This window comes from Mycteria americana, chromosome 14, assembly GCF_035582795.1.
Source record: "Mycteria americana isolate JAX WOST 10 ecotype Jacksonville Zoo and Gardens chromosome 14, USCA_MyAme_1.0, whole genome shotgun sequence".
NCBI lineage: Eukaryota > Metazoa > Chordata > Aves > Ciconiiformes > Ciconiidae > Mycteria > Mycteria americana.
The window spans coordinates 16,503,491-16,526,152 of record NC_134378.1 but is presented as its reverse complement, the minus strand read 5'-3'; the positions used below and the strand labels follow the sequence as shown (position 1 = coordinate 16,526,152).

Sequence of the window (22,662 nt, the reverse complement as noted above, 5' to 3'; positions counted from 1 at the left end):
ATATGCTACATGTCATCATTTATATCCTACACTTTCTAAATCCCCCACCAAGATCACAGTATTTTTCTCACTCGTGAATTTTATGGAAAGAAAATAAAAGCCTAATAGAAGGCAGAATGAACTCCATGTTTTCTGCTTCAGCATCACCTGCTGGTTCCAATGGGATTTGCAAACCCATGAAAGAGCTCAGGAGGTGTTGGGCAGGAGGTGCAAAGTAGCCCATTTTGCAGGCTTTGGGATTTTTAATGGGATGCGTGGGTGCTGCTCTGTAATGGCTCACTACCTGAAGGCTTAAATGAAGAAAACAAGGGCAAGCAGGACAGTAATAAGGCAGGCTTGTTAAATCATTTAAATTTTACTGTCGTACTCTGAGATTCACAATGAGGAGGCAATAAAAGGCATCCTTGGGTAAAATTTAACAACCACCTTGGTGGCTGTGGCACTGAACTGCTTTAGTATCTAGTTTAAAGTTAGTAGAAGCAACTCCAAGTATATTGTAAAATCTAATCCATCTTGTCTGAAGGGCCAAAGTCTGCAGGAAAGCACAACTCCAAACCTCCAAAAGTATAATTGCCCCTGAGCTCCAGGAGCAATATTAAAAACACCATTTCCCTTCTTTTTCCCTTTCCCTTTCCTCAGCCCTCATTCAGATTTTCATGAAACCAATTGATAGCATGAGATGATGCTCCAGCTTGTAGGGTGATCTCTTACACAGATAAGATTTCGGCTGAGCTTTATAATTTTTGGACATTTTTTTTTAATTTCAAGAACAGAGTTCTTGAAAACTCTGGGAGAGTTTTTTTTGCTCTCGAGTCTGTCTTCTCACCTGGATTAACTCTCAGTGCAGAATGGGGACCTAATCCATCTGCACCAAACCTCAGCCATGGGGAAACCTTGGGAAGAACTTGCAGGAACATCCTTCCGGAACAGCCAGTCCTGGGGAAATACTGGTATATGAACATGCAGTGAAAGCTCAGGCAGCACATGTTGCCTGATCCAGAAGTCGTGAGACAGAGGGTGCCGAGGCAGGGAGGAAAATTGCTCCCAGGATTGTCCCTGACCTGTGCAGCATTTTTATTATGTTAGAACTAGAAAGCTTCAATCACACATCAGGGGTTGTAGCTGGCAGCATTCAACATATATAGTAATAATAAAAAATAAAAGACGTGGCAAAGGTCTCCCAAAATTTCCTCAGCAATGACTTCACTGAGATCCCAGAGGAATTAGATGTCTGAGACTGCTTCTGCATTCTCCAAGGCAGCTCTGTCACTACTTTTATCACTCCAAAATGTGGGGATCTGGTGCTCAGATGAGTAGATGAGACCTGGGGAGGGAACAGGTTTCCTGTCCCACAGAGTATGCTGAACGATTAGAAAACCTCCCTTACTTACTGGATTGGATCTGAGACACTTCTGGGTAGTGCAAAAAACCCCAAATTAACAGTAAGATTTCACAAAAGCACGTGAAATTTCCCAGTTTTGTGTGTCACAGCTGTTCCACTCTTTGATGTTGCTGAGATCTGAGCAACGTGATATCTGGGCATGCCCGTGGTCTCAGAAAGCTTTAGCACTTGCGGATGCTATCAGAATTTCTCAGCAACCTGGAATGGTTTCCAGGGGAAATCTGATCTGGTTTGTATTAGAGATGGACTGTTTGGAGCAGAGCAAATAAAAATGCCTTGAGAGGTTGTGATGTGAACTGAGCAGGGGATGGGATAAATGGGAAGGGGACTGGGGATCCTTGTGGCTGGGCTGGTGCTGGCGAGGGGATGGGTGGGAAAGCCATCGGGGTGGGTGCCCTTGTCCGTCCAGCTCACTGGTGGGATGTTGCTTTCAGATGACAGTGCCCTCGATTTGGATAGCTCTCACGACTGCAGCTCCTCTGGCATGGCAACAGCACTTTGCGAGGCTGAGACATTTTTACCTCACTGGGATGCTCCTTTACTCTCACCTCCTCCATTTGAGCCCCAGGCTCCTGCTATGTCTCCCCCTCCATCCATCTCATAAATGAGTTTCCAGAGTTTGCAGCCCTGTCTGGATTTCTGCAGGAGAAGCACAGTGTAAAAAGTCAATCCTTATTTCTGTGATTAGTGTAGCTGGCAGATCCTGCCTCCGGCACTGAGCTCACGCTGCTCTGGGAGATGGACTCAACCCGACACTGCCTCAGCAAAGGTGATGGAGGGTGCAAGTCTAGAGAAAGCAGAAGATATGAAGCAAAATGGTCTTGAGGGCAATTTGGTGGAAGTAATGAGAGGTTCAGAAACTGGGACTGAGCTGGGGACAGGCCTGGCAGGAGCATTTCCCTGTGCCTGAGGGAGAGGACGAGGTGCCCAAGTGTGGCTGTACCCCGCTGACCACCTGGGGTGTCTTCTGAGACATGCGACGGTTAGCGAGCGATCTGACCATTTCTGCAGTAGGTCACTCTGTGGGAAGGTCTCAGTCTCTTCACCTCTGAGAAGCGTCTGATATGACTCCTCTCCATGGCTTCCTTGCTCCAATTAGGCACATATTCAGCACCTCCAGCATCTTCCTCAACTGCTTGCTGCTCCTTGGGCTGAGCCGAAGGGGAAGCAGGGCACAGCACGGTGGAGCAGAGCAGGGTGTGAAATGGCTGATGCTGGAGGGCTGGGTGCAATGCCAGGGGCTCGTCCATCCCTTCTCCCTGCCAGGAACATCTCCAGAGCACCGTTCTCATCCCTCCTGCTGCCTCTGGCCCCTCCTCTAGCGCTAGCATGCAGCACAGCACACTCATGCACAGATCTGATCGGGGCAGAGCTGTCCCTCGCCCCAGCTCCTCTGTCAAAGAAATCACCTGAGAGAGCAGGTCGGGACCTCGCAGCCCTTCTTCTCCCTTCTGCACAGCCACTTCTCTCAAACCCCTAACTCGGTGGTTAGCCACCTTTGCCAGTGCATCTGGGCTTGTTCGTGCTCAGCGCTGGCATCCCCTCGGTCCTGCAGCTGCTCGCCCTGCACAGGCTGCCCGTGAGAGCGTGGACGGAGCCACAGCGGGGACCAGAGCCGGGCTGATGAGTCCTGACCCGGGGTAATGCACACACACACGGAGGGGTTTCAGTTGGGGCTCCCAATTCCCTTTGACTTGGGATTTGGGTCCCTCCATACACCCCAAAGTGTCCGTATCTCTTTGCAAGGATGCCCGTGAGCCCGGCGTTAGACAGCTCTGTGAAGGACCAATGCTGCTCTTGTTAGTGCCAGAAGCAAGGTATTCCCACGCCACCCGTAATTTCCCAGCTCCATGGCTGTGTCCAGCTCTCATTTACTCCTCATCCCAGCCCTCAAGTCAACCACAGCGTGAACTGGACGCAGGGCAACGCCGTGCTGAGGGCTGCCCCATCACAAGAGGACCTCTAAGGAGCTTTATGCCTCCTGGTTGGAAAACACTTAAATAACAGCCCCAAATTTGTTCCTTTTGTGTTTCTGAGAGCCCGGTAGTGAAAATTGTGGTAGGGTATCTATTTCTTAAAGACCTTTCACACAATTTTTCACATTCAGAAGAGGAAATAGTAGTAGGATATGCGTTTCTCAGGGACTTTTCACACAGTTTTTCATATTCAAAAGCCTGGCTCAATCACACACACTCAGTCCCAGCATTGATGCTTTTGCTGAGCCAGGTCTGAAAACCTCTCACAGTTCCCAAGCCACCATTGCACCATTTGTGCACCAAGCTTTGCTGAGGCTGGAAGATCCCATGGAGAGGAGGAGCCCCAGGTGACACGATTTCATCCTGTGATGAGCACAGATGATGTGGGTTGGGTGGGCAAAGGATAAAAGGGCTGTGTGGGGTTAGGGGAAGGGGTTTGGTGGTGTGGAGGATGAGGGGTATGTGGAAGCAGATCAGCCCTGGTGGGACCAAGCAGCTTCTAGGTAAAGTTTTGGCTTGGGGCAAGGCAGGGGAGGTTCTTGATGGAGGTTAAATACTATTTTTGGAGGGGAATGGTGCAATTTCCCTACCTGGGAGGGATGGCTGAGCAGCCCAGCATGCTGGATAGCCACTCTCACAGTCACCAGTGCACTTCTGCACACTCAATGCATGTGTGATCACGGTCCTGTGGGCAGGCATGGCTGGGTGCAGTCACTGGCATCTCTGCGACAGAAATTTAGAAGTGTTTTCCTATTGTGTCAAACCTTCAGGCCCTGGTTTTTGGCTCCTGTGAAGCAGCGCAGCTTTGCTGGAACCAACTTATCCCAACAGGGCTGTTGACTCTCAATCCCACGTAAAATTATGGGGAGCTGGAGCGTATGTACAGTGCTTCTGGCATGGCTCTTTGCGTGACATCTTCAGAGTGAGCCTGACAGCCACATAAATAGCATATGTGAGGAGACATTACATATCTGCTGCTTGTTGCATATTATTTACATACATATCCTCTACCTAGCTGGTGGTTCTTAGTTATAGATTTGTTAAAGACTGGAGTCTTTTCAAGGCAGATATTCAAGCCTTTGAAAAACCAAAGGGAATATATTTCCCTCTAGAGTTGCTTGAAATTTTCAGTAAACATCTATTGTTTCCTCTTGCTAGGAAATGGAACAAGGGAAGGCTTCTGAGACTGCATTTAGGTGGGTTAAAACTGTGAAAACAAACTGCTCAAAAGCAAGTTATCGGGCATCAGCTGCTATCGATCCAAATAACAGCAAGATCTTGAGTGACACCTCTTTGGGGAAGGCAAGCTCAGAGGGAAGCAAACAGCAAATGGATGCTGAATATCTTGGTTCTAGACTTTTTTTGCAGTGAATTTGTTGCTCTCAAAGCTGTTCACTATGCAAAATGACTGCGGTACAGAGGTGATAAGCAGATCCTTACTTTGAAGGACTTCTGTGAAAATCGCTATCTGACCATAGAGATGTTTTCCTCCCTAAGGGATAAGAGGTTAGAGTGCTGGGATGGAGCTTGGAGGCTCTGAATTCAGCATCTCCTCCTGTGCCTTACTGAGTACCTGTGTAAATCATGCAACCATCATTTCCCTCCCATTTCCCTAAATCAGGGACCCTTCCTCTCAGCATCTGGACTGTGAGGACCCCCAGATAGTGAGCCCTGGGTGCTGGGTGTCCAGTCCCAAAATGGTGGGGAAAAAAATCAGTGTCCTGGGTGAGGGAATAGTGGGGGGAAGGAGGGTTTCTGTCTTGCAAGAGTGGAGGGATTTGCTTCCTTTAAGGTCGATGGGTTTGAGATGCAAAGAGGAATAAGACTTTACAAGAGAGTATAATGTTGCAGAGGGGATTGTTGATGGCCTCATCCACAATTACCTGAAATGATCAGTCCCTGGAAAATTGCAAATAATGATGGCAAACAATAAAATATCAGTGAAGTGGGTAGCATCGTGTACTCTCTTTTTCCTGTTAGAGCTTGAGGGATTTTGCTGTAAACGAATTTTTGGTGAAAGCAGGATCCACTCTAATTATTTGTTAGTAGTGAGGATCAGGCTCACCACCGCACGCAGTATTCTTCAAAATGCAGGTGGCTGCTGGAGTTAAGTGCATCTGGTTGTTCTCCTTACCATGGACCTTGGAGCTTAAGGGGGTGTGGGACCTCTGACCTTGGTGGCTGCTGTCCTTTGGATGTGGCTGAAGGGCGTGAGCAAATCATGGAAACATTTGAGAGACTGGAATAGGACTGAGGCAGCTCTTCCTGCGAGTTTGTGCTCGGGTTTTGGGAGCTAAATGACTCTTTCTTCTCCCATTGTGTGGTCCCAGGGAACGTAGCAGGAGCTGATGTATTTCTTGGCATGGTAACTCCATGGCTTTGGGAGCTGGAGAGCAAATGGAAGGAAAAAGATGGGTGGAAGAGAAGTAGAGAGATTTCCTTTGTATTTGTGCTTGAAATGGGCATGAATTATACTTGTTTTGCTGTCCTGCTATTTTAGAAAGAGGAATCAATTGACTCCAGCTCTGTTAGCTAGGTGCCTCTGGGGATCAGCTGTCTCTTGCAGGAGATTGTTTTATTGTCTAATATGCCTGTTCCTATGGATCAGTTCCTTGCTTGCAGCCTCAGGAATGGGCAGGGAGGTACCCAGCCAGCAGCAATGTTGGGTTTTCAGGGTACAGAGGGGAGCAGGCACTGACCCCATGGCTCTGCACAGCAAGCATTGAGAGCAGGCAGGTGGAGCTGCCTTTCAGGGATGTGGGGATGGATGAGCCCAGCTGCCTTTCTCTGCTGGCTTGAGCTAAAGGCTGTGTGCAAGTGTCTGGGCTTGTATTTATGGCGAGGTCCAAGAATAGGTGAGATGTACTGGGATCAGTCACCTGTGGTGTGGACAGGACCCTCACCATCACCCTGCCGTGTGCATCCTGAGATCTTGTCTCAAATCTGCTCTCCCTGAGAAGTTCAATGATCACGGAAGGGAAACGGGGACTTTGAAAGAGGTGGGGACATGGCCTGTGACATCCTGCTGACCCCGTTCCCCTCGGTGGGTCTGGGTTTTGAGTGGTGTCCCAGTGCAAGCTGAAGTCAGCAGGAACCTTTTTTCCACAGCGTGTTTGTTCCCAGGCCCCTGTTTGCTCCTTGTGAAAGTTAATCTGTTTTTCTTTGTTCTGTTGCTTAGCATTGCAAAAGAGGGTCTGCAGAGATTTCTGCCATCTCTAAAAGGAGTCTGATGGAGCAAACACAGAAGCTACAATGAATATGTATTATTGCAAATATTAAAGAAGCCAATGTCCCCCTTCTTAATAGATGTTATTTCTCATTCTTTGAACAAGTCTGTTGGCGATGGAGGGCTGATAATCCACTTCTGGAATATCTCTCGCCTTGCTTTGTGGCATGATTTATAACATCACACAAGGGACAGAATTTGTCACCACCATCTCTGTGAAGGACCGCTGAATCCCCTTGTACAGAGGACTGTGGGGAAGTGGGTTTTGGGGCTCGAGACAATTTTTTCATTTTTTTATGACTTTTCATTCATTACTTCCTGCCAGTTTCTCTGATGCTCTAGTTGTTGGCCATAGATCTGTGATATTATGTAAAGCAGTCGGAGTGTTCATATGCTGAACCCAACATCTCTTGCTCTTCTGGAGCTGGTGCAGGGCTGAGCAGTGAATTCCCTGTGCTCTTCCACAGCTTCACCATCCTCGACATTTTCTGTGTCTGTTTTCCAGGTTTTCCAGCTCTGGAAAAAGAGCTCTTGCTCTAACTTCTCTAGCTGTAACGCAGTTTCTTCCTTTTTTTTTATTTACTAAAACCCAATACTTGCTCTGCTTGTTTTCTTAGTGTTTAGTGGCTTGCCAAAAGATGCAGCGCCTGCTGGTGCTGCTCTGCCTGCTCAGCTGCAGACGCAGGTGATGTCCCCGCTCAGCACTGACCCAGGGAAGGGAGCAGTGATGCTCAAGGATCTCCCAGTGCTCGCTGGTAACGCTGGCCTTGGGGAGGCCGCGGCTAGCCCGAGTCACTGCTGGGCTTACCTTGACTTGTGCATATGCTTAACAAAACCAGAAAGCTGGGAGAGAATGAGCAGAGAGCTCAGGGAAGCACTTGTAAGGCCAAGGCTGAAGGGAGTGAAATGGGGAACCAGAGGGAAGGCTCCTCGGGTGCCATGCTTGCCGGGGGGGTGAACCTGGGGGGTTTTGAGCAGCCAACAGCTGACTATTGGAAAGCGTGATCAGGAAAACAGACCTTTTGTGCTTTTTCACAGAAATGTTTAACAGCAAATAACAATTCTACCTGCCTGCTGCATCTATTTCTCGCTCTACCAAACAGCTTGAGCCCAGTTTTATGATACTTGAAACAAATGGGTTCACCAATGGTAATGTGCTGCCAACGCCATCAGTTTGGATGAGTGGAGGATGTGTGTATTAACCAGAGATGTTTTCAGTGTTTATGGTGCAGACAGTGGTGGGAGAAATGAGACTGTGTCTCTCTCTGTGCTGCTTCTTGGTTGCTGAATTTGTGTGGTGATTAATGTCCAAAGAACAAATTTCACCCACCATGAGTGGCTGTGGTACAAACTTGACTAATTAGCCTTTGGCATGTGGTTGGCAGGTGCCCATCGTCCCAGGAGCGATGGTTGCATTTTTGAACCTTTGCTTTCCAGCCTCTCCAGCACACTCCGCATCCCTTCCAGCCTTCCTTCTCTCCAGCCCAGGTGCTTGTTCCCTGTGTGAGAAATGATTTCACATCTTGCAAAATTAATCAAGGCCATCATGAGCAGAGAATTAAACAGCTTGGCAAACTGCGCTAAAGGTGGCAAAACAGCTCTGATGTGCAGATGTCTTCACCTCCTGAAAGGAAAGGCAAAAAACCTGTGGGTTGTTGCTATTAGGAAATGCAGGTGGACGTGGGCTGTTTTCTGCAAAAGCAGCAAAAATTCTTCATGTTCAGGAACAATGTATGTAAAGTTAAGCCGGTTGAAACAATGGTAGATATAATTATTGGCACTAGAACTAGATTAGTTTGAAATAGTTTGTTCATCCACAACTGGATGGACTGTACTGATGCTCCGGGAGTTTGGAGATGGATATGCTATAGGTAGGTGGGGAAAGCCCAGGGTCCTGCCTCTGCCAGGACAGATCCATTAACCAAGCAGAGAACAAGCCTGCTTGCGCCCCAGCTGTGGTTCTTTATAATACAAGCCTCTGAAAATCTGCAAACAAACTCCAAATATGCACAAAGCTCATTTTCAGACAAGTTTTAATTTTTTAAGGGATATTCTAATTATTTACCCAATCCACCAAAAACTTTGTATGCTTTTGAACCTTATTTTGTGGATATTTAATGGAAAGTGGGGTTGAAGAAAAAAGGTATTTGCACCATGAATGTGTTTTTTGACTTGCATGTTGATGCTCTGGACACTTTCTTGTAAATCCAGAGCTGTTCATGGTGTGTCACCCGCTGCCTTCATGCGTGCTTTCTAGGCAATCATCGCCTGGAAGAAGGGTGGCATTTTTGGCTCGTTCTTTTTTGGCTTTGTTTAACTTGCTGTCTGCATAGAAACCTTCAAGCAGAAGAGTTGATCTGTTTTTTGAAGAAATAGGCTGGGAAAAGTCCTTTTGGATCATGTAGATGAAATCTTCATGGCCTTCCTTCTCAGCCTTGGTTCATAGACCCCAATGGACATGGGGAAAACTTCTGATGAAGAAGTCTGGCCAGTCTCCTGCTCTTGAAGTGATGGCCCCCCTCTCATCCCAGGGATCCTGAGAAGAGCGGAAGGTAAGATACCATGAGATGTTCTGGAAGGACAGATCTCTTCAGGGTTGAATTCGGATTGGGGTCAAATCATGTGGAACAGCAGGATTGGGACTGAAGGTGCAGCATGAACATCCTGGCCTTTTTCCTGTGCAAGAGGACAGGGCTGAGCAGTGTGAAGATGCTAGATGGAAAGAGGAGGAAAATTTTTGGAAGAGTTTTTGTCCCAGACGCAAAATATGTCTTGGCTGTCAGTAGTTCAAGGTGGCAACCCTGATTCCCTTTTGCAGCAGTCATTCCAAAACACTGGCTGTGTCGAGTCAAAACAAGCACCGCAACAAGACAGATAGGTGAACATGCTGTATTTGCTGCACTGAATTAACATAAAATAAGTATGTGAAGGGCTAAGTGCATTTATTGAGGTGGGAGCCAGCAGAGAGGAGCAGAGCTGAATTTGCAAACACTCTTTTCCCATTGACTCCTGGGCTGTCCAGCCGGGCGCGCTCGCACTGATTTACTGCTGTCCTTCCTTCAGCCTTTGAAAATCAATCCATGAACAATTAAAGTAATGTCTAGTCTAGTATTTATTTCACACTCTCTTCTTAATGGACTGACCAAAAAAACCTCTTCAAGCGCTAGGACTGTTGTATTTCACAAGAGGGCTGTATCTATGGGTCATGCTTTTCCCTTGTTCCCTGTTAGAGCTGAGACCTGCTCTTATGGAAGCATTCAGAAAAATTACCGTGCATTACCATACCATTACATTTCTTGTAAAGAAGGTGCAACTTCTCTGCTAAATATCCCCAGACATCCATTAAAGCAGAATTAGAGCAGAAAGGGCTAGCCCTGAATCTGTCTGGGTCCAAGCAGCTCTGCTTCGGGCTGTCTGTGGGCTCTGGAAGAGAAGCAGCATTTGCTGCCCAAGAACTCACTTTCCTTTTTTCCAATGTGCCCCAAATTGGATCTGACCCTTGTGTCCCCAACACAAACTGCTGGGAAATGGCTTCTTCAGGGAAACACTATAGATGGCCAGAGGCACCAGACCATGAGGCTCTAGTTCTCAGCAGTCAGTCTGGCCCTGATCTGGGATCAAGCTGGGGATGGGCCCCAAAGACCTCTTTGCACCCTCTTTGGAGGCTGGGGGGGCTCTGCAGCTCTTGGGCACTGAGTCTAGCAGGGTCAATGTGCCATGGCCAGATTGGGGAGGGCAGGGACCTGTGGGGTCTGCATGGATCACCCCACCCTAAGGTAATGAATTTACCACTGCGGCTTCTTAAAATAAATGTGCTACTCTAACTCTGATCCAAGGTGCAGGATGTTTTGGGTTACAAAAATGACCTTTAGCGAATGCCACTGCAAGAATACTAAATAATAACAATTTTCTTTCCCCTCAGTTCTCAGTCCTCCTTGGTTTTTTTGCCAGTTTCTAGGTCAGATTCCCCATTCTGCCTCTCCTGCGGTAGCACAGCGTTCAGGTTGCACAATTGCAGAGGGAGGAATTCGCTTCCCGAAGCTCTCCCCAGCGCTCCGATCCTTCTCTCCTTCCCAGCGCATCTGGGTGGGAGCCCACCCCGGGTAGGCTGCGGGCCCCCTCCGCAGCTGGGGGCTGCGGCAGGGTTTTGGGGAGGGGGTCGGCGCTGGAACCCCCCCTCCCCGCTCCGGGGGTGGGACGGGGGGGCCGCCGGCAGCTCGGAGAGCCCGGGGGAGCGGGGGGAGGACTCTGCCCTTGGGCTCGCAGGTGTGGGCTCGCTTTCCGTTTGGTGCCTTTGGTTATTTATTATTTCCCCCCCTCCCTCTTTTCCTCCTTCCCCCCCCCTCCGCTTTTCTCTTACGCAGTGGGAGAAGCCAGGCAGCCGGGGCTGGCTCTGCCCAGCCGCCGTCCGTCCTCCCTCCCTCCCTCTCCCCCATCCCTCCCTTTTCGTTAAAAACGTGGGCTCCGGGGTGCAGCCCCCTGCGCCGGCAGCATCCCTGCCTGCGAGGAGCAGCCCCTTACCCCCCCGCCCCTCCACCGACTGCCTCCGGAGCGGAGCCTCCGGCCGTGCCCGCAGCCCGGCTTTGTTCCCCCCCCCCCAGCCCGGGAGTGCCTGGATGCGGCCCCGGGGAGCGGAGCCGCGGGGCCGGGAGCCGCGTTAGAGGGGAAACCCGCACCCAGGTGAGCAGCCAGCCGAGGCTTATTTTCAACTTTGGGCTTTTCCTGCCGTTTTACCGGGGCAGGAGCCCGGGGGGGTGGGGGGGGTGTCGGGGGTCGGGGTCCGTGCCCGTGCCCCAGCCGCGGTGGGAGGCTGCGGTGGCTCTCGGAGGGCACGGCGGGGGGGGAGGTTTGGGGGCACAAAGCCGCGTGTGGGGACTCACCGACCCGGCAGGGCTGGGAGAGGAGGTAGGAGCATCCAAGGCTTGGGAGGGCTGGCGGTGCGGGGATCTGCGTGAGCTCCCTGGGTGCTCGGGATGCACCAGGCTCTCAGGGCTGCAACCCATTAAAATGCTCTTGGGGAGGTTTGGGGGGGGGGGGGGGGGGCTGTGCTCTTCTCGGCAATAAATCATCCTTCTTGCCCAGCGTTTTTCACGCACATGCTTTGCTACGGTTTCGTGCTACCCCATTGATCAGCGAATCTTAAAACTGTCTCTTTGGTGCCCTAGGTCCTTGGCACAGGCTGGTGCTTCAGGATGGATCCACTCTTCCCTGCTCATATTTTGGAAGACCCTGACCTGAGAAAGCTGCTGAACGACTCCTCCATGCTGAACCTGAGCTTTCTCCCCAGTAACTGGTTCAACAACGGCACGGGGGACAGCTTCCTGCCGCTGAGCATCAAGATCACCATCGTGGTTGTCTACTCCATTGTGTGCATTGTGGGGCTGGTGGGCAACTGCTCCGTCATGTATGTGATCGTCAGGTAGGACACGCAGGCAGCACCCTGGGGAGGGCTGGGAGGGGGGCAGACCTTCCCCCCCAATCCCTGCTGCGGGTGAAGCAGGCCGGCTCTTCCCTGGTAATTGCGATGTGCTTTAGAGGTAACGATGTGGCATTTGTTTTATTGTTTTGGTTTTATTTGTTTTTCTCCCTTCCTAGGCTGTGATGAAGGTTCCCACCAGCTTTCAAGCTGCCCTCTGGTGCCTCCTAAAGTTTAACCCAGAGAATGGAACAGAGCGATCAGATCTGCTCAAAAAATGGGACTTTTTTTTTTTTGCAAACAGCCAGGCAGGGAGCTGGATGTCCCTGGGGAGGGCAATGTGCTGGGAGCATCCCGCTGCCAGGGTGTGCTGGATCTTTAATGGGACCTCTCCCTCCTGTGCCATGTCCGGCACCCCAGCTGTGGCTGCAGGTGCTGCTCCATCTGGGAGCTGGCGCTTTCCAAAGCTGAATCTAGTTGCAAGGGAAAGAGCCTGCTGGGATGCTCAGGCTTACTCTTACAGGGGAAAAATCACAAATATACCTCTTCCAACTCTTTGGAAACTGTAGACGTAAATAAGATGTAACAGGATGCTGCAGAGATGAGGGCAACTTCTCTGGCTCCTCACGCTGAAGTGGGGAGAGCAGGGACCTTTGCAGAGGGACAGAGCACGGAGCCTGCACCACTCAGCAGCACTGTCCAGCCTCCCTGTGTGTTCCTGGCATTTTAAGTATCCCTGTCTGGTTCTGCTGTGGTTCAAACCCCAATATTTCCTGGAATCAGAAACCTGTTCTCCCCTCTAAGTACAAAATAAGTTTATGTGGCCATTAGGGCAGTGATTCTGTGTCAAATGCCAGCAACCCCCTTCTGATCTCTGCACCCTGTATGTTAGGAGCGAGCTTCCATTTTATACACATCTCAGAGCAGAATCCTGGTGCAGGTGGATGCTGCCAGCACAGAAGAGACAGGATCAATTTGTTTTCTCCTCCGACAGAGGACGAAAATACTTAGCAGGTATTCAGACACTGATGAGATTAAGTCTCGCTCCTGCCAGGAGCTCTGCTGCTTCCAAAGCATCTTTCCCTTGAATATACACAACTTGGCTGGGGGAGATGCTGCAAAATGAAGTCTTTGGTATCACAAGCTGGTGAACAGCGGCTACATCTCTGCTACAAGGGCAAAGCAACATGACTGTTCATCAGGCTGCCGGTCCGTGCTCTTCCTGCCGAGGAGTTTGTGGCAGGGAGAAGGGATCGTGTTGGCCCTGGAGAGTCTGGAGACAGAGGAGGTTTGCAGTGCAGCAGTGCCGCGTTTGGAGAGCTCGTGTTTCTGTTCCGTGTAGTAGCAATCATTTGAGTAAGCACGGTGTTTGTGGGTGTGTGTAAACGTGGTGAGTAGTGAGGCTCTGGGAGCAAGAAGTCCTTGTCCCATGGCGATGCAGCTCCCTGGGAATGACAGCCAGTGTGCATGCAGGGGAAGGGCGTCCGTGCCCTGTGCGTGAACCTTAGATGTGCGTAAGAAACAACCTTGGCAGAAATCTCCCGGTCTGCAAAGGTCTGGTGGGATGTGGACAGCAGGACCCTGCTGGCCCCTGCCCGGGGCTGTGACCGGTGTATCACCAGGAATAGGAATGTCCCAAACTGGTATCCCGGTCAGGGTGGACGTGTGCTGTGGCTATGTGGGGCCACGTCTTCAAAATGGTGGCTTCTGTTCTGCTCCTTTTTAGCTTTGGTACCTTCCAGTTGGATAAATGGGACCCAAGAAAAGAAAGTGGGATTTAGCACTGGCATTTCCCCTAGAACTTAGCTTTTTTGTGTCCTCTGGTTTTACTGGTTCTAAACAATTGAAAACTGAAGAGAGGTCTCACCCCCATCTCCCCTGGGCCTTTTCCACTTCTGTTTCCCCTTTATCCAGTAAATCCCTATATATACAAAAGAGCTAATAGAAGTTTTAATTATTTGGGTACTGCTTGGGGATTCACCTCTGTTTTTCCCCAAAAACTTCTGTGTCAGCCTGGAGGGGCCACTTGAATAATGTGTGCTGGGGAAGTTATAACTGAGCTAGAACACATGCAGAAGCAGCTACATCAGTGTCTCCTGGGAGGTCGGTACTGGCTGAGACTAACCCTCAGTTATACCCAGGGAAATGACCCTTCTTGGTTCGGTGGGTAACTGCAACTTCTGGGTATTTTTGCCCAGGATTTGATTTTTCTCTCCTTGCCCTATCTGTTAAGGTCAGGAGCAGGGCTGGTGATAAACTGGACTCAGTATCTCAAACTCTTGACCCTGCTCACGTACGCAGATTCATGCAGAGCTGCCAAATTAGTGGCCATGCAAGGAGGATGTTGATGACTTCTCAAGCACAGGGTTTCTCCCCAGACTGGAGCATTGGTGCTTCTGGGCTTCATGCCTTAAATAGCATCTTTTTTTCAGTAGGTTGGCTGTTGGTTGCTGGTAAGTCAACATGGAGCTTTAGGACTCTTAATGATATATCTCTTCCATTAATGGAAAAGACTGGCAAACCCTCGGTGCTGCACCCCTATCGTCTACAGGTATGGTGCACCCTACAAAAGCTGTTTGGTTTTTTCTTTCCATGCTTATATTTCACCAGGGAGAACCAGACTTCAGCATGCTACACAACCTATAAGAAACTGGTGTATTATCTTCCAGAAAAAGAATGGTACAGTGGTGTAGACAGTAATTGTTTCCTGTTTAAGAGGGAGTTGGGAAATACAAAGACTCAAATATCAGCACTTGAGGAAATTGGAGGCATCAGGAAGGCTTGATTTTTGTTCCTCTTGAATGAGTTTTTTGCAGCACCGAGGGAAAAGTTTAAAATCTCCCGGTATTTCACACAAAAATACAAATTCAAAGCCTCCTCTGGGTTTTCCCCTCTGTTGTAGAACCCAGCCTACATCTCTATTATATTTGGAGTGATTTAACATTTGGAATGATTAATTTATAGAGACAGTCATCACGTGACTGTCAACCCCCTTCGAGTGCTGAGCAGCACTAATTGGATAAGACCGAGAAGGGCTCTTGTCAGGAACACGATTTCCTGGACAGTAAAGGACTTATTGTGGAAACCTGCCTTGTCTGCGGCTTTGTTCTGCTTGCTCATTGTTCCTTGTCAGTGGAGATAATGCCTCCCCTCCCTCCTTCTACTGTTTGCTCTCTTCTGCATATATTTCCTGTACTGCTTTTTAATGAATGTGAAACAAGGAGTTGAACAGCACAAGGCAGAGAGGGTTTGGGGGGGAGAGTGGGGGAAACCAGGCTGCTGAGGCCCCTCTTATCTATGAACTGAATGCTGCAAGGCTGAATGCTCAAGAGCTTTCTTTTTAGGAAGAAAAGAGAAGGGGAATGTATCGTTCTTGCAATGGCCATGGGGTTGGATGACCCATACATGAGAGCAACCACAGTGTTGCTGCACGGGGAGTGACAGACCCCCAGACCTCCACTGGTGTGCCAGGGAAGGGACCAGGGACAACACCCAGCTTCTGGCCCAGGAGGTCCTCTCTTGTCCCCTGCTCCGTCATGCTGCTGCGATGCTCAGCGGTGATGACCTGGAGGACTCCCTTCCTCAGTGTTGGCTCTGCTGGCCTGGATCAGGCCCCTGTGGGAATGATGCCTCGTTTCTAGGGCAATTCTCTTTGCCATGGCAGCTCTCTGTTGGGAGCCCGGCAAAGTACTGGGGGTGCTCCGCTCTCCCTATTGAAGAACACTATTTCAGAGCATTTTGAGCAGCTGTTTAGGCAGATTAGGGCTGTTAGGCCCCTACACTTTTACTCGCTGCTTCCAGGTGAACCTTTAGGTAGGAGGAGGGCTGTGATGGGGAGGTGCCTGCACTGGGTGGCTGCCTGGGGGTGGCTGTGCCAGCAGTTATTCTGCCTGAAAACTGCATTGATCCCTGAGAATAGGGTGAGGGCAGCTGGCTGTGATAAGACAGGGAAAATGAAGTTAATTATGACATTGCAGAGATGCTGATTTCTTAATAGAAAGCTTTCTAAGGGAAGAGCCTTGACCAGCTGTGTGTCTCAGAGCTGAAATTGAGTGAGTGTTTAATGTGGTGTTGACCCAGCAGACACTGGCAGGGCCATCTGAGACCTCAGCTCTCTCCAGATCCCCCTCTTTTAGTTTTTCTTGGCAAAAAAAAAAAAAAGGAAAGACAATTGTTGCAATTTATAGAAAAGGGAAACCCATGCCAAGGGCTCTGTGCTGTGCAGAGTGATTGAAGCCGGGGGAGGATGGCAAGGTGAGCAGAAGGGGGAGACCTGCTGCAAAGGGCAGGTCTGCAGCTCCCCAATTTCCAGGCCCCCATGAGCCCAGGTGAGCTGGCCTCAGCCACATGGCTCATAGAAGCCATGTGTGGCCCCTGCTAACACAGCTCCTGTGGCTCCAGTGTGTGCTGGAGGGCTCTTGGTTTCCCCTGGCCTCGGTGGGATGAGTGGAAAGGAACTACCCATGTGCAGTGGTAATTCTGTGATGATTAATGTGGGACTTGGTTCCCAGTGCTTTTCAGGCACTGGGCAATTCCCAGCAGCATTTAGGACACAGCGGTTCAGCAGAGGCAGATCCAGCACATGAACAGGCACGAGAGCATCTTGCTGCAGTACGGATGCTGGCGAATGCCCTTCTTAGACCGAAGCACTGTTGCTGGTGGCCGTGCGCCCGCTCGGGGTTGCACGAGCATCCCTGCGAGTCCCCGGGCGAGTTGCAGAGGCTTTTGCAGCAGCAGCCGCCCAGCCTCTGCCCTGGCGTGGCAGCGATGGGGGTCATGCAATGCCCCTGTCCGTGCTGGTCCCCAGAGAGCACCTTGAGGAGGGAGGGCACCAGTGTCACCCAGACACGGCAGCGAGACCCAAAGGGCAAGAAAATAATCTGTCCCAAGGCATTGCTGCTCGCCCTGGCTAGCGGCAGACTCCTTAACCCCTGCTAGTCAGTCACCGTCCGGCCAGGTAATTAATAGGCTTTTGCGTGCCGGCGCTGCTGCCTGCTTTTGCTGTAGCGTCTGGCTTCATAATCCACAGTGATTTAAATTTGCCCTTCTTAAATTCTCTGGGTTTTTTGTGGCCTGTTGAACCGTTAAGAATAAACTGGCTTGAATTGTGTAATTTCAGGATGAGGGGGCTCTGAAAAGGTGATCGGAGCGGCAGGGACACAGAGCACGGTGTGGGTGGATGGCTGGGAACACGAATCACGATGGTACGTGCCAGATCAAATAGCAGCTTCATACAACGTATGGGCTAAGAGCAGGTTGGGAGCAGAGATGTCAGTGAACTGGTGCTGATTTCCACCATCAGAGGGTGGGAGCAGCTTGGCAAAAATCCTCTCTGAGCCTTTTCTGCTCTGTTTCGCTTCCCTGTGTGTGTCCGGGGAGGGCTGCAAAGGCTGTTGCTGATGCCAGGGCATGGGGTGGGAACGGAGGGAGCTGCTCAAGGTGAACAGCACTGTCTGCATCCTGATTAGCTGGAGCTAGGAATATCAAAATCAAGAGGCTCCAAGAGACACAGAGCTCCTGGAGATAATGCTCACGGTTCCCCAGGGCTGAAGGCTTTGCTCTGGTCCCTCTGCCCCGGCGTCTGCAGCCCTATTTTGGGTTGTAGGTTTGCTGCAGCTGGCTGGTCCTTAGCCCTGGGGCATCCGGAGCTGCTTGCTGCCCTGCAGCCTCGAGGTGGAAGGGTGGAAAGGAGGCAGTGGTGCTAAAATAATAGGTTTGCAGCTCACCCTGAGGCTCAGCCAGGGACAGAATCCATCCCTGTGAAAAACAGGACCTCAAAGCCCAGTATGTGGAAGAACTGTTTCCTACCCATCTCCTCCTCTCCCAAACTGTGGGTTCCCCTCACTGAAGCTTTGTTCCAGGTAATGCTGCCTGAGGTCTGCTCAAGGAGGGGGAAGCCGAGTGCTGAGCTGATATCCAGATGTTTTTCCTCTTAGGCTTCAGCAGCTGGGAGAACAGGAGAGCAGAGTGAAGTGATTACTTTTGTGACAAAGGTGGAGCTGGATGGAGAGCTGAGAAACAGCCCTGTGGGAGATGCTCCATTAGGAAATTGCCTCCGTGACCGAGTGCAAGAAAATGGCTCAGTGGGGAGCTAATGTCCTCCGTGGAGGCCACAGGCTTGTCGGCATTGGAGCTGTGCCGTGGGGGGGACCTTAGGTGCCTCCTAAAGCCCGAGAGTTTAATTTGTCTTTTTTGTGCAGATTAAGAAAGAGAACACTCTCAGTTCCCAGAGGAAAAGAAAAAGAGGTTAATCCACAGAGAAGTGATTAATTGATTTTTGTTTGTACTGAACATTCTGGAAATGTTTGGGAACATTGGTTGGTTGGGATAATGGCTGTGGGCTCTCAGTGTGCAGAGGAAGTGGAGCTAGAAGTAATTAATTAGGTGTAAATTAATTTCCCCACCTTTCAAGAGCACAAAATCAGCCTTAAAATCCACTTGAAGGTGGGTTGAAAGAGGTAAGCGGTGGGCCAGCCACCCCAGCATGTCCTTGTGTCGGAGGCAGTGAGGAAAGGCAGCTCTGCCATCACCTCGGAGGGAGCAAGGAAAGGGGCAGCCGAGGGGTCTGTGCTTCGGGGAGAGGGGACTTCGCAGGGCCAGGCGGAGCAATTGCACCTGGACTCTGAATTCTTGCCGAGAAGGGTCTTGGAGGAGAGGAGAGGAGAGGGACCAGTGAGGTCCCCTGGGGTGGAGGGGAGCAAGAGGGAGCTGAAGGATTGCAATCTGCACGCCCCAAGCTCAGGGTTAGCTGAGATGCCCCAAACTTCTCACCGTGCTGGGGACATGGGAGCGTGCATGGAGGCAATGTCCCCTGTGGATGCTGGATGGGTGGTAGAGGTGGGCGGATTGCCGTTTGTTTCTCCCACTGGTAAAAAAAAACAACAAACCCTTTAATTTTTTCTGTTTCACAGTGGTGAAGTTGCCCATCGTGGTTCAAAAATGCAGTTGTTATTCCCTTGGGCTATACTATCAGTAAAAGCAGTCAGGGTTAGAGGCATGTTGATGAATTGCCTCCAGGTCCAGTCTTTCTGGAAGGATGGACTGGAAGAAGCTTCACCTTTGGGAAGCTTGGGCGAGCCCAGCTTCCCAGATCTGTGGTATACAGAGGAAGACTACAGCTCCCAGGAGACCTTTGCTAACACAGTCTTAGGTGACTGAATAATTTCCTGAAGCCTCAGCTGACAATACTTATTTTTGTGTGGGCTGGTAAAGAACAGTGATTTAATTTCTTAATTTTAATTACCCCCCCCTGCTGACCTAGAGGGGAAAGTGTCTGAATCAATTCACAGACCCATCTCATGCTCCCTGTGTGCATTGCCTCATTTATGCTAACTGCAAGAATTCAAACTAAAAAGCAAAACTCGCCCACCTTGAGATGCTGCTGCTCTGGGATTCACAGCGCTGGAGTCCGTTTCTGTGTAATTCTGCTTAGGAAGTCCCAAAGCTTTAAAGCCCTGGCAGCTACCAGGTTGTGTTGGATTGGCAAAGTGTTTTGCTTGTTCATCCCTTCACAATAGGAAAGACACTGGTATTTTTCCTCTGCTGCTTTTGGTTACATAAGTTTATCTGATCTGGGCTGGCTTTCTAAGAACCCACTGTCTTGCTCAGCTGCTGTGATTTCTGGGCCAGGAGGAGCCTGGCTCAGACTTACTCGGGGACCTCAAGTGCTTCCATCAACATTCACCTGCTCCAAAAGCTTCCTTTGGCTTTCAAGGTCAAATGTAGGATCATTTGTTCTTGCTTTCTGAAGCCACTTTCAAACATCTGATTTCTAATACAAACACAACTTGGAGCTCTAAGAGGGGTAAAAAAAAAAATAGACTTTATATTCTGGATTGTGGATCCTCTGGCTGTTGTTCTTGTAAACCTGGCTATGTCACCGTGTGTCTCAGAGTTCAGAGCGTGGCAGTGATAATGTTCCTCCGAGCACTCAATCTCTCAAGAGCTGAAGCTCAGATCATCGGGGAGGGGGGCACAGTGCTGAGGAGTGCAGCTGGGGGTTTGCTGTTCTGAATCAATTTGACAAAAAGAGTTTTTTAGGTCAAATCAGAGCCCATAATATTCCCACACATATCAAACTGCAAATAGTGCAGTAGTTCATGGGTTTAAGTGTTACCCTCAAATGAACTTGCCCTCTGTTAATAACACACATCATTGTCTGCCATTTCTGGCAACATTTCTGCAAAGGCCATTAGTACAGTAAATGATAGATGAGCTGTAGCTTTAAAATTATACCTCTTTCAGCTCTTAATTTGCCCCTGAGAGGAACATCCTGGAGGTGAAATGTTAGATTCAGTCACAGAGTCACTGTTGTCACTGTTGAGTTTCCATTTCTGCAGACTCTGCATGTATCCTTGGGTAGGTGATCACATCTTTCTTTGCATCATTTCCCATGTGTAAAAAAGGAGATGATTACCATCAGAGCAAGGTGAATCTTCTTTTGGGGCAATCAGTTCATGCGATAAAAGTAATATAGAAATGACAAAACCCCTTTGAAGTAGAGTTGACTCATGACGTTATCTGCAAACTACCCCTTTCTAAAGAAAAGATCCATTGTGATATTTTGATTCCTGATACAAAACTCATTCCTCACCAGTTTTTAGCTGCCGCTGGCCATCTTGCCCATTCTGATTTGGTAGCTCACATTAGCCATAGTCTTTGGCTATGAGCCAATACAAAATGGCTAATCAACTTAGCTCTGGACCGTATGATGCCTTTCAAATCAGCTTACTGGGTAAAGCTCTCACCAATATTTATAATAATGAAGCCATATGTGATGAAATCCTCGATTAGCCTTACTGAAGTCATTTTTCAAAAAGCATGGTCTGAGTTGACGGCCTCAGGGTTTTGTGGTCCTAACTTGCAGTCTAAGGGAATAAGCTTCTCCTGCCCATGCAACTGATTGTGAAGGCACCGTTTGTATTGTTGTAGGAGCTGGATTGAGCCGTGTGTTGATAAGCAGGTGGGAGGTAGAAAGGGGAGGGTGGTGTTCAGTCTCTTGTTACATAAGAAAAACACAGCATCTCCTTCTAAAGTGGCAGAATGCCCTCTTCAGTAGACTTCAATGTCTTGTGCATCATGGTCAGATGGAGCTCTAACCATTGCTCGTTCCTACATTTTAGATTCACCAAGATGAAGACAGCAACCAACATTTACATCTTCAACCTCGCTCTGGCTGATACCTTGTGTCTGATGACCTTACCCTTCCAGGGTACAGACACGTTCCTGGGCTTCTGGCCCTTTGGCAATGTCCTCTGCAAGATTGCCATCTCTATAGACTACTACAACATGTTTACAAGCACCTTCACTCTGACGATGATGAGTGTGGACCGCTACATTGCTATCTGCCACCCTATCAAAGCACTAGACATCCGCACTCCCCACAAGGCCAAAGTGGTGAATGTCTGCATCTGGGCGCTGGCTTCTGTCTTTGGCATCCCAGCAATGGTGATGGGATCTGCAGAGAATGAAAACAACGGTCAGTAGAAATGCATCCAATGGGTGGGAGGTGTTGGTGGCCAGGAGGGCCCGTGGGCTTGGGGAGCCATTGGAGAGGGGTACCAGCTCTCTCTCTAAAGCCATCTTAACTCTTTCCTTTCTGCCCTGGCCTCTCTGCATCACTGCGACTGCTTTTCCAGCATTAAACATGCCTGAACTAAACTGAATGTGCAGATGCTTTTCTTCTTGATATGGGTTTGCTGATCTTCCCTTCCTTTTTATTTTTTGACTTGCAGAAATTGATTGTCTAATTAAACTCCCTTCACCCGTGGATTACTGGGATCCAGTGTTTGGCATCTGTGTCTTTCTCTTCTCCTTTATGATCCCTGTGTTGATCATCACCATTTGCTACAGTCTCATGATCAGACGACTCAAGAATGTCCGTGTCCTCTCAGGCTCCAAGGAGAAGGACCGAAACCTGAGGCGCATCACCCGAATGGTGCTGGTGGTGGTGGCAGTCTTCATCATCTGCTGGACTCCCATCCAGATTTTTGTGCTGGTCCAGTGCTTGGGTGCCAAGGCAGAAAGCGAGCTCGAGCTGGCCATCTCCTGCTTCTGCACTGCGCTGGGGTATGCCAACAGCAGCCTGAACCCCGTGCTCTATGCCTTCTTAGATGAGAACTTCAAGGCATGCTTCAAGAAGTTCTGCTTCCCCACCGCCTTCAGGACCGAGCTCCAGATGTCCAACAGGATGTGCAGCATCGCCAAGGATGTGGCCTATGCCTGCAAGAACTCGGAGGGGACTAACAATCCAGCCTGACTAGGCATGGAAATTCCCATGGTGGCTGTCGCCCAGCAGAGTCCAACCACCCCCACGTCAGAGCTAACTCAGATAACTGCTCTTTAGCAGGACCTCAAAACGAGAAAGTGAGGAAACAATTTTGGGGGTTGGGAAAACCGGATACTGCAAGAGCATGCAGAAAAAGTGAGCCCACTTGATGCTTTTTTTAATTCCGGTGCACCCTGCACTAGGGAACGTGTTTGAAATCAGCCCTTTGATTCCTGCAAAACCCTGGTGGTTTGTAACATTATTGAGAATTCAGGAATTAAGGGTTTAAAACAGGCATTGCTCCTGGGACTTACACTTTTGCTGCTGGGAGACAGACAAAATGCAAACTATTCCACTTCTTTTTTTCTTCCCTGA

At 49.6% G+C, this 22,662-nt stretch overlaps 1 protein-coding gene across 1 annotated transcript; it reads left to right on the top strand.

Annotated features, from left to right (window-relative positions):
* The first annotated feature begins 11,796 nt into the window (after positions 1-11,796).
* On the top strand, positions 11,797-22,278 carry OPRL1 (opioid related nociceptin receptor 1). The gene is made up of 3 exons (XM_075517074.1): positions 11,797-12,023; positions 21,143-21,498; positions 21,755-22,278. The coding sequence occupies exons 1-3, from the start codon at positions 11,797-11,799 to the stop codon at positions 22,276-22,278; spliced, it is 1,107 nt and encodes a 368-aa protein (XP_075373189.1).
* Positions 22,279-22,662: the final 384 nt, after the last annotated feature.